The 20,264-nt window shown below is 34.5% G+C and overlaps 1 protein-coding gene and 1 long non-coding RNA gene across 2 annotated transcripts in view; both read left to right on the top strand.

Annotated features, from left to right (window-relative positions):
• LOC143360937 (uncharacterized) overlaps positions 1-20,251 on the top strand; it is a 308,277-nt gene extending 288,026 nt beyond the window's left edge. Inside the window, exon 2 of the long non-coding RNA XR_013083381.1 lies at positions 16,301-20,251. This is a non-coding gene — a long non-coding RNA (uncharacterized LOC143360937). The remainder of the gene's footprint in view (positions 1-16,300) is intronic.
• Positions 1,083-20,251, top strand: Nca (neurocalcin homolog). Its single transcript, XM_076800136.1, has 4 exons — positions 1,083-1,306; positions 2,088-2,206; positions 11,010-11,198; positions 13,085-20,251. The coding sequence occupies exons 1-4, from the start codon at positions 1,237-1,239 to the stop codon at positions 13,283-13,285; spliced, it is 579 nt and encodes a 192-aa protein (XP_076656251.1). The 5' UTR covers positions 1,083-1,236; the 3' UTR covers positions 13,286-20,251.
• Positions 20,252-20,264: the final 13 nt, after the last annotated feature.

The following is a 20,264-nucleotide window of genomic DNA, read 5'->3' as shown; positions in this document are numbered from 1 at the left end:
TTCAGTCATCGTCGTTTTTTTTTATAAAAAAATTTTTGTTTTATAAGGTGATAGGTAATGAAAAGACAAATTCAACCATGTTTATAATATGTTGACCTTCAAATGACCTCCGAAGGAATTATTCTGCATAAAGCATAACTTAACGTACAAAGACCATGTTCATACTTACTGTACTCTACTAGGGTTCCTTACATGACTTAGCCTGTATATTTCAGTGCTACTAGTTATTTCATGTGTGAATACTTGAACCTTGCTTTTTTTAAAATAAAATCCTGTATTTTTGTTATGCACTAATCGATACAGCTAGATAATCGGTACAAAAAAGTATTGATTAATGTGGTTTTGTCGAAAGATTATCAGTTTAGATTCAATATATGTATCGACCATTCAACGAAACATTTTCTTCTGCAAATAATAATAGTGAGGAAACAAAAATGTCAAAATCAAATGAGATATTCTGTATAAAAGCATACTATCATGTCAGCACAAACTCAAATTCCTGAGGGTACTTACATAAAAAAATATATTTTATTATTTTCAATACGAGGCTTTATTTTCATGATGTTCGTAATAAATATCTGGAATAACACGTTGATAAATATATTATTAAAAATTAAATTGTCACACGTAAAAATTTAATGAAGGTATTAAATGCATGATCTCCAGTATGATACAATTTATTATCATAAAAGTAACGAGTATAATCGGATCAAGAGGTTAAACATGCCTTTGATCTGAATTAAGCTATGAATGTGCTATTTAATAGTTTATAAAAAAAAAGAATTTTGTGTAAAATTTCAAGTCTCTACCTTGATCAGGAGAAATGGGATTTTTTTTATGCCAATCCCATATACAATGAAATTAAACATTTTTAATTGTGAACCTCAAAAAATAATATTTTAGTAATAAAGAACTCTTTATTTTATCGTTTTTCGTTGGAATGCTAACTCAAAACGGCTTGCGCGCTATTTTTTATTAGGCAAAAGCAAATGTCGAGAAAATCCCGGTTTCCATCAAAAGCATTTTGATCGGTAACAATACTATCATACGTTGTACACACTCACATGTTTTTTCTTTTCCAGACGTGTCTGGTGAAGCACATACTAATACACCAACAAAGCGTGCTTCTCAAAACGGCACCAGTAGAATAGTAGATTAGTTAGCACTTAATAATCTACTAATTCACTAAGGACACTCGTTGAGACCTCGACATTCTGAAGGAAACGTCGAACAGTCATGGGGAAGCAAAACAGCAAACTAAAACCGGAAGTCTTAGAAGATCTTAAACAAAATACTGAATTTACAGGTGAGCCAGAGCTTTTGATAAACAAAACAAATTGTACAGGGTGTCCTAATTTAACTTCCCAGGGAAAATATCTCGAAAAATGTAAACAGAATGAGCAAATGTTCTAGATAGAAGCTATACAGGGTGCCCCAAAAATGTTTTACTTCCTCGAAACGGGCGGTTCCTAAGGTCATTTAAAGTAACTTTTTCTCTTGCGAAAATATTTTCCGCAGCTTTGTTGAGGAGTTATTAGCGGAAAACGCAGACCAATCATAGCGCAGCTACAGCAGACGGATTCCGGCTCGGCCAATGCCAACGCATTGATGCCGACCTCTCGCAGAGTCGAAATCCACCCGCTATAACTGCGCTCTGATTGGTTCGTGTTTTTCGGTAATAGCTCCTGAACGAAGCCACGGAGAACATTTTCGCAATGGAAAAAGTTATTTCAAATGACCTCGGGAATCACCCTTTTCGAGGAAGTACAACATTTGTATAGTTTCGCGGGAGACGCGTTATGCTATTATTTATTCGTCCTGGAGGTTACCTTAAAAAGGCCTATGAAGGTCAATTTAGAATTTTTAAATTGAAACCCATACTTTTTCTATTGCATATTATTATTACTGGCGTCAAGACATTTTCAGCTCTGGGCTAGCTAAAAATAACTTAATTCGGTGGTACACCTGGAAGGTCTATACATTTTGTACAAGTTTCAGTACTTGCGCCCCGGTTGTATTTCTAATCACGAGACACCGTATGTTTATGCATGATTTCTTAATTTAACTAAGATCTGTCCTATTTAAAGATGCGGAAATTCAAGAATGGTACAAAGGTTTTTTAAAGGACTGCCCGAATGGTCACCTTAGCGTAGAAGAATTCAAGAAAATATATGGAAATTTCTTCCCTTACGGTGATGCTTCGAAGGTAAGCTGTTGTATTAACTTTAATTGTTTTAAGTGTAAAGGAATATCCAACGTTAACAGAGTCCATCATATTTCGTGATGCAAATTCGTATTACATAATTTCATCCTCTATAACTCCATGTAACTTTGATGTTTCATACTTACATAACAATATTTTTAGTCTAATTTAATTTCTTTCCGTATTGAGGCGAAAGCATCTTGTTCTGCTTTCCCTCCTTCGTAACAAAGAAGGTTATATGTATATCGCGATTGTTAACTCTTACTCATCAGAAGGAAACCAATTTGTTCTAACATTGCAAATTTATTGTTAATTTTCTGGTTTCCGGATACATAAATTTTTATATTCCCACGATAAAATTCAAGTTTTAGAGAATTAGTAGCAAAAAATTTTGGAATAATAAGAATAATGATATTCAATTTTAGTGAATTAATATGCCTCCATATAATTTGATCTTTATTGGTATTTGCAAATAAAGTTATTATTTTTCTGAGTTAGATTTCCTAAAGTTATTATTTAAAATCTAAAGTATTCTAAAGTTATCTCTCAGAAATATATAGGAACACCCGAAATTCGCCAAGTGCGCGTACTTAGCATTTGTAAGAAGTAGAATCAGTAGGCCATGAACAGCTCGCCGAATTTTCAAACTTTAATTTTTCAATCTCGTATAAAAAAATTTTAGGCTACATTTTCGACTTATTTTTTGTGTAGAATCGTTCCCTTTTCATACAGGCACACATTTAATGGTTCAACTTCGCCTGAGCAACCCCGATATTTTTAACTTGTTTTATATAATCCTGCAGATCTTGACGAGAAAATGCAAAAAATCCAAGTTTTAGTGTTAGGAATTCACTGGTTCAAAAGTTATGCGTGTTTAAAGTTGAGCGATTTCAAGTGTCTTTAACGGGTAAGGACGCCGCCATATTGATATGTGCTCAGCGTCACCCGTCGTCTAATGAGCAGAACCTACAGCTAGCTAGCACCAAGTCCTAGCGGTTCCGCTCATTGGACGATGTCTGAGCACATACCAATATGGCGGCGTCCTTACCTGTCAAAAACGCTTGAAATCGCTCAACTTTAAGCACGCATAACTTTTGAACCAGTGAATTCCTAACACTAAAACTTGGATTATTTGCATTTTTTCGTAAAAATCTACGGGATTACATTTTTAAAAAGTCCAAAATTTGTGGTTCCCTAACTTAAAGTTTAGGCTTAACCGCAAACCCAATCTTCATTTCATAAGGATCTCAAAATTATCAATTGTTGGAAATGGTCGCTGCTTAGGCGATTTCTCGATTCATTCAGAATTCTGCCAACTTCGGAAAAAAGCCGTTTAATCGACATTGCCGTTGCAATTACGGCTAAATATTTTTAAGCCAGTTTTCTCAACGACGAATAATTCGTACGATTCAAAAATTTAATTGGACAATCTGTCTATCTAAAATATCTAAAAGCAGTTATAAAAACTGGCTGGAAGCAGTTCATCACACTCACATACACCAATTTTCCAAGTCAATGCTGAAAATCAAATACAAACAGAATTAAAACCAATGAAAAACATGCATACTTATCACGCAAGCTTCGAAACTGCAAAAATGCATGTATGGCGTTCGTTTTAATATTTGGTGACTCGAGCAAATAATCTCCGCTTTGGTTCTATTTCTTTAACTGCATGCATGAATAATACGTGATACTAGCCTTTTTTAATCACTTTTGAAGGCTACAAAATATTGTAATCTTTTTTATTATTCTTACTCAACGCGTACACAAAATTCAAAATACCCATTATCGCTTTCGAATGCCTTCAGAATTTTCAGTTGCCAGTGTTCCCATTCCAGCAAGAAATCAACTAATCAGAAACTTTACGGAAAGCTATATGTTATATCGAATCTTCGATATCAATGACTAAGTATCGATACTGCAATATATCGTCAAATTAGGTATCGATACAAAATATCGATGTTTGAATTAAAAAGTGGCAATATTCGATATATGGGTACTGTATCACCCGTTAGAGGTGCTGTTAACGATAAAGTTATGGATAAATATCGTGTTCGCACGCGAGCGATCGGGAAAGGCAGCGGGAGAGCTCGGCAAGATCGCGGCTCGCTGAAATTTCGCTCGAGAGCAAGAGATTGCCGTCGCGGGCGCGCACGCAGAGCGCGTTAGCGGAGAAGAAGATACAGAGACAGAGACAGAGTAATCCCGAAAGTACAACTGAATGATCACCGACTTTAATTAACGAACCAGCGTGGAAAACGGCGGAGCAGGCGCACGTGGCAAGACGGTTTTCAGTAGACTGGGCGCCGAACCGCGGCGCGGTGGTCTCGCTCGCGGAATCGGTAGCGCTCGCACGCGCCGATACATTTTTGGGGCGCGTAATACAAGAATTAAATTACAAAATTACGATTAACTGGGAACCAAGGCCGTAATCGCGACATATCGATATTGTCGAAATGTTGACGATAAAGATATCGTTAAGGCGAATACAGACTAGAGGTAGGAATGATTGAATTATAATTCAACGCGTAACAAATTTCTCACCTATTATTGTTACTAATTATTTTTATTTGCACTTATTACAGAGAGAATGTTAATGAATTTCGGCTGTAATCTAGATGTAATTGTAATATTACAATTTCAAATTTTATAAACAAGTGCAAAACGTGGAATCCAATATTTGTTACAATTACCATCCTCCAACAATAAAGTATGTCCCATGAGAACAATTAGTTTGTAAACCTAAAAAAATTGTTTCGGAGTGACAATTTCGTTACGCGTTGCATTCTAATTAAATCATTCCTCTGTATTCATTCTATCGATATCTTGACGATATTATCGATATATCGTCAAGTATAAAAAATGATATCGATAACGTATCGATAATCGGTAGCAGCACCTTTATCACCCATCACTACTTTCGTTGTCTCCGCAAACCTTCTCTCGAGTATTTTCATCGTCACTTTAACTGTGCATAATAACAAAAAATGCTTCAAGTAAATGTTATTCAGTTCAACAGGTGCTATCCCAACGAGATATTGTATAATATTACATTAAAAAATGCTGAGGTGTATCCATTCTTAGAAAAATCTCTTGTACACCAATCACCCCTCTATTCCATTTAACCCATTTGCATCATCGCTCTACTTAAGCTGCCCCGTTGAAACATCAGCGACGTTTTACAGACGACTGACTCGTATCACCGCGCGCGGTCGATCGTATGTGTAGTAACGGGCATCTAAATTATTCATGGAGTTTATTAACAATGTTCTGTTTAAAACGATTGATACACAGTTTTATATCGCAAATATCGCATTTTACATTTTTTTTTACAAAAAAGGAAAAACAAATATTTTTTTATACTTAAAATAAAATTATTTAAATTAAAATGAAAATTTAAATAAATTAATTTTCGTGGAATTCTTTAAAGTGGTCAATACATAATGCTTTATCACAAACATGGCATTTAAAGACAGTCTCTCTTCGAATTGACTTACATAAGCATACAACGCATCGTTTTGATGTTCTATTTCCCTTTGCTAGAGTTGTAGGTATCCGTACAGGAAAATGCCTGCCAGTAAATCGCGTAATAGAATCATTGACAGGTGCCTTGTTTACATTTATGTTGGCTAAATATTTATCAATAATTTCTTCGGCTAATAGCTGTTTATACACATGAAACGCTCGATCTTTCTTATGATTTTTAAAAATTACGTAACTGTTCAGCAACATCATGTCAATAAAATAAAAAAATATTTTTTTATAGGCTTTTTTACATCTTCGCACAGTGTGAAATTTACTTAACATTTGGTCGCCAACATCAACTCCACCCATGTATTGATTGCAATCTATTACTGCGGTTGGTTTTAAACTCTTTTGTCCAGTATATCGGTTTCGTTTCCCTGTTTCAGCAAAATCTAAACCGTGCATAGTAGTTAGTATAACGACATCTTTCTTATCCTTCCACTTTATCGCCGCTATCTCTTTTGTACAAAATATAACAGCTTCTCCCTTTTGTAATTGGTGTGGTTTTAATTTCAGAGGCATTCCTTTCCTGTTTATTCTCGCTGTTTCACATACATTTGTTTTGATATTATATAATTCTCGGTATAATGTTGGTGAACTGTACCAATTACACTGTCCAACACCAAAAAAATTTTGCAATACCTGTTGGGTGATTCTTATACACTTTGTCATCCTAAAACCGAATCTGAAAGTAGAATTGCTCCATCACGCAACGTTTTCGAAAAATTTTGGTTTTTGTAAAAATGCCCGATGTTGATACGAAACGACGTGTTACGCAAAAACAAAAATACGCGAGAAAGTTCAAATTTGAGTCAAGAGATAGAGGGGACTCTCCTCTACATATTCATATAGTCAATTATATTTTTATGTACTTCCTAATAGTTGTAAATGGTTGTTAAAGTTTGAAAATGTGCCGACGCGGGTACTTTGTACGCTCTATTTTTGTATTTATGTGAAAAATCCTTTATCTAGCAGGAATTTACTATACAGGAATGCATTCTACAGACATTTCTGGTAAAGAAACCATTCACGAAAAGTATTTGGTTCCCTTAATGTACGAGAAGGATCAGAAAATGTTAATTGACAGCGTGTGCGCGACGCGTTCGCGCCAGGCGGCCATTGCAGCCTTTTCGCGACTCGCCAGGGCCGTCGCTATGCGTAGTCGACGTTGGTACCACTCAAGTATGTCTTTGCTTACTATGCTTAATTAAATACATTTTTGGGTGCCAATCATTACAAAAGATTATAAAAATACGAGTTATATTCACATTTCATTGTGGAAATGCTTAATAAAGAAAATTGAAAACAAAAACTTACCTATTTCTGATGTAAACAAATTTAAAATGTTTCCGCCTTGCTTGACGTTTGTTCCTGGTATCCCGATTTTCAATAATAAGTGTCCAGCAGTAATCAGCAAGCATCCGCACATAAGTCTTTTCCTTTGTAACGTTTTTCCATTGTTGAAATATCTTGATGAAAGATTAATGCTGGAATTGTATTCCTTGTTTTGATTTTAAAATAATTTCGTCATGAATATAACAAAAACAGTCCGGCTGATTTATACACTTCCGCGAGATTTTATCGATTTAATATAGAGCGATCTATGTCTTAATTATGTACTTCGATCAATAAAATCGATAAAAATAGTCCCATTTACGTAGTGTTTGGACTTATTTTAATCGGAAGAATCTTGAATGTCCATTGGCATTACAATTATAAAGATAAGACAACAATTACTGAAAATAAAATTTTCCAGTCACCGCATTGTTGCGGTCAATTTTCTTTATTAAGCATTTCCACAATGAAATGTGAATATAGCTCGTATTTTTATAATCTTTTGTAATGATTGGCACCCAAAAAGACAAAAAAAAATGTATTTAATTAAGCATAGTAAGCAAAGACATACTTGAGTGGTACCAACGTCGACTACGCATAGCGACGGCCCTGGCGAGTCGCGAAAAGGCTGCAATGGCCGTCTGGCGCGAACGCGTCGCGCACACGCTGTCTTTCTCGCGTATTTTTGTTTTTGCGTAACACGTCGTTTCGTATCAAAATCGGGCATTTTTACAAAAACCAAAATTTTTCGAAAACGTTGCGTGATGGAGCAATTCTACTTTCAGATTCGGTTTTAGGATGACAAAGTGTATAAGAATCACCCAACAGGTATTGCAAAACGCGAAAAAAGTTTAATTTTGTTGGACAGTGTTATCAATGAATAAGCAATACCCCTTGTGCAATAATTGACTCTCTTTCAACAAATTGATTACAACATTTCTGCCAGCAGATCCTGTATCAGTTTTATCTTTTCCTGTATATATATTGAAATTGTGTATGTATCGCGATTGTGAATCACAGAGTTTATAAAACTTGACACCAAATCTCGCACGTTTTGTTCGAATAAATTGTATATAATGCAAGCGACTTCTACATGACATTAGTGATTCATCAATGGAAATGTTTTTATTTGGGACATACATGCGAATGAAAGTTTTTTTTACGATTTGAGTAACTTCTCGAATTTTTGTCAGTGCGTCATTAGGATTATTTGTACTGGAAAAATGTAAATTTTTGTAGATAGAAATAAATCGGTTACGGCTCATGATATGCTTAAAATATGGAGTTTCTATACTTTTATTAGTAGTCCAATAGCTTTGAATCGTGGGCTTAGAAACTAGACTCATTAAAATTGTAGCGGCTAGCTGGGCGCCGGAAGAGAAATTTTCAGCGCACCAGCGCCAAGAAAGATTTATGGTTTGCACAGCATAAGACGCTATTTGTGAGAAAACGTCTTTAACGTTTTTGACCACTTAGCGGACAGATGTGTCCTTGTAGTTCCTAGCGACGAACTCAATAGCGCAAGTGGACGCCATAAATTTTGGGTAGTCTAAGGGTCTCCAGCCTAGAGTGTCCCAGCGACGCGTGCCTGGTTTCTATCACCCGGGAAAGCTGGGCCCGTTGACGTAAGCCAGCAGTCACGTACCGCACTTAGCACGGGGCCCGGAAGACACCCCGCTGCATCACCAAAATTAGATTTTTAACAAAACGACGCGCTCACCCTTCTCACGCACGAGAGGCGTGGAACGTGGGCGTGTTATGCAAAATGCACGGATTGGTGGAAGTTCCTCGCAAGGACTTCCACCAATCAGTCGACAAGCATTTTTAAGATATAAGGCAGAGACTACCGACGCGAGTTAGTCACGAAGTCAGTCACGAGTCAACGCAGTCTCGATTCTCCGCCGAGTCACTTAGAGTCTAGTCGCAGTCCGGTCGCTGCTAAATTGCAATAAAAGTTCAACCGCGAGTCGAAATGAATCGCCTGTTTTAATTGAACCACTCCGGACGCTCTCGCGACATCACTCCATAATAAATAAACGGCTCAGTCACGTACACCTGATTTGAACACTTATTCTAAGGCACCCGCCTACGATAACCCAGTTCCTTCAAAATATTTAAAGCAATAAATACTTTTAATTCGTCGTCTTCAAGAGGTATAAACTCTGCGTCGCTTGCGCCATATTTATTTGTTTCCGTAATTATTTTTGTAATTAACTCCTTGTTAAAAAATAATTCAAAAACCTCCCTTCTCGACAGACCTCGTGTATTTACGGTTGCACCACCCGCACTTGAAAAACCATGTATAATGGGAGTATGATTTTCGGCTTTCCACACGAACTCTTGATTTATAAAACTGCCGCACTGTTCATTTTCGCTATCATCACTTGACGAAATCCTTCGACTACGTCTTCTAGGACGTCGTACCTCCATACTTGAATCCGAATCAAGATACTCAAAATCCATTGGGGCAACTAAATTTTAGATTAAATTATAAAATAAGATTGTTTCCTAAACTTGGATTTCTTGAATTTAAATATAGATTGACAGCACTTACTCACAGTAGCAGTTTGAAAGATTTTCACAAAAAAAGTAAAACTTATTTAGAATACACTAAATATTAATTAATTTAAATATTAATTTTATTATACACTATGTATATTAAACTGATGGAACCGAAACGCTCCCACAAGTGGTTAAACGTGGTCTGTCGCAACCAAAGAATATTTCGCAACTGGTAAAAAAAAACAGTCGCAGGCTCGCGCATTGTTCCGCGCTTGGTGATAGCAGACAGTCGCGGCTCGCGGATTATTCCACGCTTGGATGCAAATGGGTTAACCACTTGCGCTATAAAGACGTGCCACGCACGTCGAGATGCTTTTCTTCCAAAGCCGCCAGCGACGTGTATACCACGTCGATAGGCATTTGTTGCAGAAACAAAAACGACGTGTTCGTCACGTCGGCTAACAGTTAGATCGTTCATTATTCGAGCTACAATTCCAGAGTGCACGACATTTTCGAAGACATCGAATATACCAAAAAGCAAAAAATACACGTTTTCAAAATTTCGATTAGATGTGGCAGAATAGATTTTAAAAAGCGTATGTATGCCTGAATACACAAAGCGTGGAAGGCTGTCTGCTAGTAATATACCACTTCGATTACAATCAAAACAATGGGGCCATTTTCCAAGGAATATTCCACCCACAGAAGCTAAACAAATCCTCAAAGACGGTGTAAAGTGTGCGCCAAACATAAAAAACGCAGCGAGACTACTTGGGAGTGCAAGGAATGCCTTGTGGCAATACATATTCCAAAATGTTTTGAAATTTACCATACAGAAGTAGATTATTAATTAATAAAATGTTATTGTTGTTGTGAATATTCATTCACATCCGTGTAAAATTCTTTATGTGAGACCCTACCATCGCGCTAAGGCACTGCTTAAAGGTTTGAGCTCACAAACGCGGTGTGGCATCAATGTAACGCCTTACCGCATGTTATATAGTTATATTGTAGAGCGCGGGACGGCAACCGAAAGTTAAATCGTAGCGCAAGTGGTTAATTGAAAAAAATTTGATTGGTAGCTACTATGGTTTCAAAGAAACCCACCCTGCGTACAGAAAATTGCACGAAGAGAAAGATAAAAATGCAAAAAGGCTCGACTCCTCCTGAACATTGCGTATACAGATTATACATACGTTACTTGTATGTAATACGTTGTATGTGCATTATTCTTTAACGATAAACATATCCAATGGAACATTCTCCTCAATCCCTTATCTAGAAAATTAGTTTTTTTAATTTCTATACTTACATTAAAAAGCCCATTAAAAAGCTCATTCATTAAATGAGTGAGCAATAGAATTTATTTAATTATACAGCTTATACTGAATTTTGAAACCATTCTTAATTGTTTAACACAACGCTGACATCATGTAATATGTAGTTTGCAGAACATGTATTCAGAACATTCGACTCGAACGGCGATGGCACAATTGATTTCCGAGAATTTTTGTGCGCTCTGAGTGTTACATCTCATGGTAAATTGGAACAGAAATTGAAGTGGGCCTTCAGCATGTACGATCTTGATGGCAACGGCTACATTTCGCGGCAAGAAATGATGGAAATTGTAACAGTACGTACAAAATATACAATATTTCTATTCTAAACTGTATAACTAAACTAATCGAAGTTGTTTCGTGATCAAGAAGCAAAATTTGCTTAACCCTTGGTTGATATATTCCCAGTCAGCCAAACCAGGCAATACGCAATGACAGAAAATCAGCAGAGTCTGCTAGGTGACGCAGGCAATACATTTGCAGCGGACAGTTGGTACAGCGCCCCCTACACCATCAAATATCTGTCACATCATCTAGCAACGATTTTAGTAATTGCAACTCCAGCCAATTCAATTACAACGACAGAGGGCGAGCAAATACAGTAGTACATTTACATGTTTAAAGAGCACTAAAAGCGACTATTTTTGATTACTTTATAGAAAAAAACAGAAATGTATTTAAATTATAATTAATGTATTATAATGTATTATAATTAAAATAGTCGCTTTTAGGCCTCTTTAAACCTAGAGTGCGTTAAACCTACTGCGCGCCCTCTATCGTAACAATTGAAAGTGTAGAAATTGCAGATTGATTAGCGAGTCACTGAAATCGTCGCTAGATGGTGGCATCTGATAAAAAAAAATCTGCTGCTAATCAGGCTCTGCTGCCAATATGTATCGTGCTTAGTTATGAAAACGGATGGGTAGACCAACTGCGGTCGTTTTGCGTAAATCTTGCGCAATGTCGGCGAAATTTGACTGATTGAGTTGTTGGATCTCTGAAGACTCGTAACAGATCAGATCGGTAATTTTGTGACTGCTAAGAAACTAGATTTGCTGTACTATTTTTGACATACATAGAATTTATGTAACTTTATGTATTACGTCCAAATATTAATTTTGTTTCAAATCGTGAGCATTAATTAAATTGCTATTACCTTTGGATTATACCAATGTCATCATATCAACTGAGGGTTAAAGTTCTTGAAGATGTAATACAAATAAAGATGTATATTAAATGTACCCTACAAGCATTTATGGTTGACAAACGGTTGGGAGTTAGTTGGGACATGGTTAGTGGTTTTGCCTACAAATCCCCAACATAGGGCCTACGACGAAAAATTATGTCAATTTGCCAACGAATATCCAACATTGGACCTAGAGTTATTATAATCGCTTAATTAACGTGAAATTTACGACGACAATACGACATTGCCCAACGATAATCTGCCAACATTTAAGTATCGTTTTACAAACATTAGAAACGTTCCTACAACTAAAAACTTGTTAATTATTATATTCCAAATTAATTTTTTTGTTAACTTACTCCCAGTTTGTTACTGTCGCGCAATGGTTGGCCCACTAAAGTTTTGTTGTATGCTGCAGCCTTGGAATTTATTTATTTCTTTAATTTTTTAACGGGAAGGCACGAATAGTGCTCATGTAGTATACTTAGTAACCCTGTAGTCACCCTTTTGGGTTTCTTCAGAATGGGCCTTCGTTTTTTAGATATTTCGATATAAAATTTTTGACGTACCTAGTAGCCCATATCATAGCATTTATTCTCGTCCGGGTTCAAGTCCGACGTGGGTGTGAAGTTTTTTTTTCAATTTTTATGGTGGAGATATAATGATTATATATTATATATTATTTATGATATACTGTAAAAACAACCGTAAAAGAAAAAATCAAAATAATATGCTAGCGAGCCCAGTTGGCCGTTCGTATTTTAATGACGTTGGCCCTACGTTGGGCGTGATCGTTGGCCTTCGTCGGGTATGATCGTTAGCCCAACATTGGCCATAATCGTTGACCCAACTGTAAAAAAGGCGACATTTCTAACGGTTGGCCAACCTATGCCGCAACGAAGGCCCAATTAAAAGCCAACCATAAATGCTACCTAAAATACTACCTAAACCGAACATTTTGATTGCATCACTTTCATGAGGATTTATTTGTTTCAGGCAATCTACAAAATGGTAGGGTCCGTGATGAAAATGCCAGAAGACGAGTCTACGCCTGAAAAAAGAACGGATAAAATATTCCTGCAAATGGACAAAAATAAGGATGGAATATTATCGCTTGACGAATTTATAGAGGGTGCAAAGAATGACCCGTCAATTGTGCGACTGTTGCAGTGCGATCCGAGTGCACAAGCTCAGTGAAGCCTTGGGCCGTTACGCAAGTATTACCGTATCATCTACATACGAGAATCGGGAACCAGTCTGATAGTACCCCATGTAAAAAGCATTACGATCATAAGAAATATGTATGACGATTTTATGAAGAAATATATAGCTAAATCATAATTTTTACCGTTTAATTAGTTTGTATTATCCAATTCTCATATAAATTTGTTTCTTAATTTCGCTGTTATCATGTCATTTCGATCTAATCATTCTTTTAATTGGCAAAACCTAGGAAATAAGCAACATGCATGTTTCTTTATGAACGTGAATGTCATTTAATTAAAAGCGTAGGTGATAAGGAAAAGTGGTATTTTAAAATTGGACCGGTTCCCGGAATGGTCCAGGGTCACTGGGCCCATGGCGCTTGCGCATACCGCAAGCTAGTCTGTAAGACTAGTCCAGTCGCTCCGTCTCATAAAACGGATCGGTTTTAAACAAAAAGCTTGTTACGTTTTGGATATATTGATCTTTGTGTGCTGCGTACGACGAAAGACCGGCAGAGCGATCTGCACTCTGTGATTACAGAAAAACTATTTCGATTCATAGCTACAACCGAGAATCTGCTTCATCCAACGTTGCAACCTTGATATTGTTGATACGTTTAACATGTCTGTAGTAGTGTTTCCAGTTCACTTGTTCGGTTAAATGTAATGATTAGCGAAATACTAATTGTTATACAGAAAATGTACTATATGTACTTGCACTCTTTGTCATTTCACAGAATGTATTGAATATAGGAATTTCATTTTACTTATATACAAGCACAGTCTTTCATCACAGGAATGTACGTCTTTGCTAATCACCTTTGATTATGCTTACAAATAACGATAACATATTTCAACATATTTTTGAGAAGTAGTCTTTAATAAAAAATTTCCGCCATACGCAGCTCAAAATGAAATTATATTTGATTTTTGTAAAGTATTGTACACAACGTATCTTTCTCCTACTTTATAGTCACGTGCAATGGACATACAATAAAATTGATGACTCTTTCAAGGCTAAACTTTACGTGTAAGTTTCTTTTTTAAGTATAATCACTTTGATTCGAAATTTTCATTTAAATTATATCGCAGGCAAATAAACAAATAAACACGATATGACATTATTTAAAAGGTGTCATTTAAGGTTTATTTAAAATGAGATTGAAATATAGAAATGTTGTGTTCTCTCTACTTTTAAAACTATTATAAAGTAATAATTTGAGTTATAGTGTACGTACCCAGTAAACAGTTTGCTATGAATTTGCCACCAAAATTTGTCTACAAATTCCGATCCATCTGCTTCCGCATTACGCTCGGTATTTGAGTGTAAAGTTTGCAGGAAAATCACATGCCAGATCAAGACCAGATCGAGGCCAAATTTTGGCTTCGTTATAGAGGGCAGTTGTTTTAAGAGTAAACCTTACTTGTAGGAGGAAAAACGGAATTAAATTATTGAAAATATATGAAATTTAAAATTATATAACCTAGAAGTTTAAATAAAATTCTATTTTGCCTCCTACAGCAAGGTTTACTTTGATTTTTCTCGATATGTACTCATAGGGCAAGGACTTAGAGCGACCGACCTGCCCTCTATAATGAAGCCACTATGGCCCCAGTTTGGAACGGAAGTTTGCCTGCAAACTTTGCACTAAAATTTCGATCCATCTGTTTCCGCATTTGGCTCGGAATTTGTCGACAAGTTGCGGTGCCAAATTCATAAAAATAGGGACCAAATTCTGCTCCAAGCAGGGTTTGGTACCAAATGGACAAGCCTTTTACTCGCAAAGTGTGATGCGAACATTGCGCAAAATTTGCTCGAAACAACATTTGGCTAACTGGGTATACGTTTATTTAAAAATCTCCTAATTACGATATTACATCTACAATAACCGATTGTTAGGTGTACAATATTTTCATGGTTTTGTGCTTCTGTTAAGATACCTTCTTTAAAATATAGGTTTTTTAGTATCTAATTATTTTACATTTTCCAATATTGTAGAATTGTACCTTACAATGTGTCAACATTTCTTAGAATATGGTCAAAGAGGTTGTATACCAATATTTTATATTGTAGTTCTGTCATCATCTTCTGGTTGCCTTTGTTGGAGTTGCTCTAAATCATTATAATAAATAAATAAATGTACTATTATACCTCTCATTGAATTGTGAAATTGATAAAATTGTCTTGTGCAAAATATAGCCATTGTGACTGATATCAAAATTAGTAAAGTTATTTTATTATTAATGTCTAATTTAATTCAATAAGTAACTCCGTCAGTACCTATGATAATAATAATGTTTTCAATTTTGTACATAAGTCGTACTACTCTTCCGTTGCTACTCAAAACTTTGAATACAAATTTTATGTATTTACAAGCTTTGCAAAAATGAGATTTTATTAGTCTCAAAAAGTAAGTTCTAATGTCCAAATGATGAATTTGTGCATTCACTAAATATAAGATACATTCATTTTCAATATTACATGACCCGAATAAATACTTAATTAGACATTGACTTATAATTCTTACAAAGTCAATCAAACAATGCAGTTATGAAGATTGCATAGATGAGATTTAGAACTACTAATTCTAAGATAACTATTCTAGATTTTCCGTTTCTAAACGTATATTATCTCTAAACGATACAGAGACTGGAAGGTGCTTTGTTCTACATATTTCAATATAATGTAATGTATCACCAATTTGATAACACCAAATAAACAATTTGCTATGAATTTGGCACCAAAATTTGTTTACAAATTTCTATCCATCTGTTTTCGCATTAGGCTCGGTATTTCAGTGCAAAGTTTGCTGCCAAAATTCCATGCCAAATTGAGGCCAAACCTTTATAGAGGACAGGATCTTGCTCTAAGAGCAAATATCGGGCAAAATCGGAGTAAACCTTTCTGTAGGAGGGAAAACGGAATTAAATTATTGAAAATATATTAAACTTCAAATTGTATAATTTATAAGATTAAATAAAATTCCGTTTTCCCTCGCACAACAAGGTTTACTCCGATTTTGCCCGAAATTTACTCTTGCTTAGAGCAATGTTATGTCCACTCTTAGTGCGACCGACCTGCCCACTCTAACGAAGCCAAGGTTTGGCCCCACTTTGGCATGGAATTTTGACTGCAAACTTTACACTCAAATTCCGACCCATCTGTTTCCGCATTTGGCCAGGAATTTGATGCTAAGTAAGTTTTGGTGCCAAATTCATACAAAAAATGATCCAAATTCTGCTCCAAGCAGGGTTTGGTACTAAATGGACAAGTCTTTTGCTCACAAAGTGTGATACAAGCATTACGCAAAATTTGCTCGAAACAGCATTTGGCTAACAGGCAGTTTTACAATATCTTTAAATTAAACCAATAAACTCTATACTTTCTATTCATAATTCATATTCGTTCATGTTTTAAAACTAATTCATTCCTCCACTAAGTTAGAACTCAGTCGTTTCTTATTTTAAATAATGAAAGAAAACATATGAAGGTGCTTTTTTCATTGACCAAAGTAAATTTAAATATTTTGTTAAAGGAATTAAATGGACTTTTTTCTGTATATAAAGACTTCTTCGTTTTATCAAATAGACATTATCATAAAACACCCCGATGGGTGTAAGTAAAAGATTTCCAAAATTGGGCGTTGGACAGGATGTAATCAAAAAGCTAATGTATGCAACTTTGCTTCTTTATGAAAATATATGTACACTTCCATTCTCTTCTAAAATTGTATTTAGAGTAACTCGAATGAAAATAGAATAACCCTCTATAAAAATTCTATTTTTAAGTATCTAGAAATCTGATAGAGTAAATAGATTTGCACCTAGATAATGACAACAATCTATTACACGTGTCTATGAGATAGGGAAAATAATGCTAAGCGTAAATGGCTACTTGCAAAGACACATTATTTCGTATTACATGATAATGTGCAAAATACTCTTTGTGATCCTGGCAGAAAGTTTTAGATATCTCATAATACACTATCCTGGATCCTCCAATGATCCATTAATTATGAAAAAAATTCCTTTTGCGTGACATCTTACTATATTAACAACAGTCTTAAACAATCAGTACTCATTTGGATAGCAAAGGTCACTGGAAAAATAGACAAACAATTTGATCCAAAAAATTATGTTGCTGATGTATATGCATCTTTATAATACAGTAGAACTCCATTTACTTAAACAACATTTGTTGAAAAGAAATTTGGTAAATTAGTTAATACTTGATTCTTTCTAAATGATATTTAAACTTCAATTTAGCTCTCATTATGGAAATTAATAATATTTTTGAAGGTCACTACACTTACTTACATGAGTACTGATGGTAACACACACTGATGTAACTTTGTTTCTCGATCGTAAATACCTAAATGTGCCTCGTACACATACGAATAAAAATAGAAATTATGCAGAAACAAAGTAAAGCATAGTGAATGTGTACACACTTACGTGTAGCTCAAAAATCAAATAAATTAATGTACAATCACATTTACTTATCTAAACCTAAATTTTAATCATTTGAACATAAACAGTTATGAATAGCGACTAAAATTATTCAATTTCAGTTACATTGTCCCTTAGTATGTGAAAATATGTGGATTTCTACTGTAAAAACGTTACAATATAAATTACATACGAATACTTATTATCTTATAATAAGTGAATATTACATTACTTTATATCTGTAATACTTTCGTAATTTTTAAGAATGTAAACTAATGTAAATGATCATAAAAAATTTGTCGTGAAATTATATTTGTGAACATAAAATTAAATGTGTTACAGTTAAATGTGTATGTCTAGAACTAAATGGGGTACAAATGTTCTATTTGTTGAAGGTTATTCAATAATAAACTCGCTTGATATTAGACAGATAAAACTGTGTAAATGTTATAAAAATTAACTTGATTTTTTCATTGGAGTAATGTATTTTTACATGTATGAATTTTTTACGAACATAATGGCTAAAAACATATGAAATAATCCAAACTAATAATGGAAAAATAAGAGGTAAGATTTAATTTCTATGCAATTTTTAAAAGTTTGCTACGTCTTAATATGACATTCTGACAATAGCGCTAGCTTTACATACGAAATTACGGACAAAAATTTGTAAATTTTATGATCTAACAATAAATGCAAGCACCAAACGAAACTGCACATTGGCTTGTATTTTTATACAGTGTAATATAGTAGTCCTTGTTTAATATCCAAGTTATCCTTTCCGCTTCTTGGAATTATTCGAATCTTTCTCTCTATTTCATTTTCAATAAATATTTTTCAGTCTCATCTGTGATACACACGAAGAGAGGCAACTCCCAGTAATTCTCAGTCCACACATAAACAACTCGCTTGATAATATTCGGGAACATAGTTCCATATCTGTATCTATTAAGCAGGGACTACCATATTTCTCTCACATAAATGGCTCTCGAACTATATCTAACTAAGTCACTGCAGTAAATACTATGAAATGGAAACTAAATTTATATATTTTTAAAATTTAATTATTGCTCTAGTTTTTTTCTAAGTTTTAGCAGTCGTTATATTCGTTAAAATTCATGTGTGAAGAAGTATATATTACATTTAAAAAAAGGTCAAGATAACTTCCATGTTATATATGCGGTTTTACAAAAAAGAGTAATTAAATATTGAACCCATTCCACAAACAGAACAATATTTAATTGTATATAGTACACTTAATTTTGCACCCTACATATTTCTTGAAAATAACATATATAATTCATTTTTTTTTTGTATGGTATAAAAGAAAGAATCTTTGATTTATATACGAAACATTAAACATCGATATAAATTTATATCTAATTTGTATGAAATCATCAAATTCACAAAGTTAGAATGATAATTTCCAACAATCCGATAACCTTTGCTGTGTATTCCCTTTTTCAATTTTCGTTGATTTCATTGAAGTGAAGATAATCCTTCGATCTTCGCGTATAAAACTGAAAAAATATCGAAATCTCTGCCAATCCGAATGACTGAACTGATTGATATTTTCAGAAACTTCTAGGGCGACAGAAGGTTTCGTATCAAGAACGAAAGTTATAAAGAGAAGCAAAAAATAAAAAATGCAACAAAAGAATAGAATTCACACGCACGAACTATTTTAGAGATTTATTTTTGCGAATGCTTATGCGCGAGCACGTGTACGATTGTGCTATGTGTGTGACAATTTATCATTAAATGTATCTACACGTATGCGTACGTAAAATGAGAAGGGCAAGATGTGAGAAAACAAAAGTGAACAAAAAAAGCGAAAACATAAATAGAACAAAAAAATGTTCCGCCATCTGTTATTCAATTAGTATTGGTTATTTCAATGCATTCTAAGCATGCATACATTTACATAGCACTATAATTTTATGTCAGAGTGCGGTAAAATTGCAATTTCTGCTGATATGAAGACGCGCAGCAGCAAAAAATACATGTAACAAATTACTGTAACTATATAGTATTTATAGTACCAGTATAAGCAGTTTATACGTTATAAGAAAGATACAAAACGTATACAAATTTCATGTGATAAAAACAAAATTTCAAAAGTTAATTTTTTCCGTGTAAAAGTAATTTTTAATTTCATAATTTTCAATTAGCTTCTTGTACATCGTCTGGATGCTTGCTTTTTATTGTCTCTATCACCATTTCCTCTTTGTATCGCGCGATCGTAATTTTACGCATGCTTTTACAGAAAAACAGCGTATAAGATACGTATACTAGAATATAGAATGTATACGTATTTATATTTGTATCTATGCATAAATCTATTGTATGTACTCTTAAGGTGTATACTTGTTCACCTTATGCTCATTAATGTTTAAGGATGAAGACTATGTAGTTATATCTCTAATCCGTATAGTCATTGTAAAAACTAAATAACCTCATTGAAGTTAATATATAAGATTTTAAAATAAATTTTAATTTCCTCTGACTACTCAATGAAACAA

Source organism: Halictus rubicundus, chromosome 14, assembly GCF_050948215.1.
Source record: "Halictus rubicundus isolate RS-2024b chromosome 14, iyHalRubi1_principal, whole genome shotgun sequence".
Taxonomy (NCBI): Eukaryota; Metazoa; Arthropoda; class Insecta; order Hymenoptera; family Halictidae; genus Halictus; species Halictus rubicundus.
Note: the sequence above shows the minus strand (reverse complement) of the source record. Positions and strands in the feature narration are given on the sequence as shown.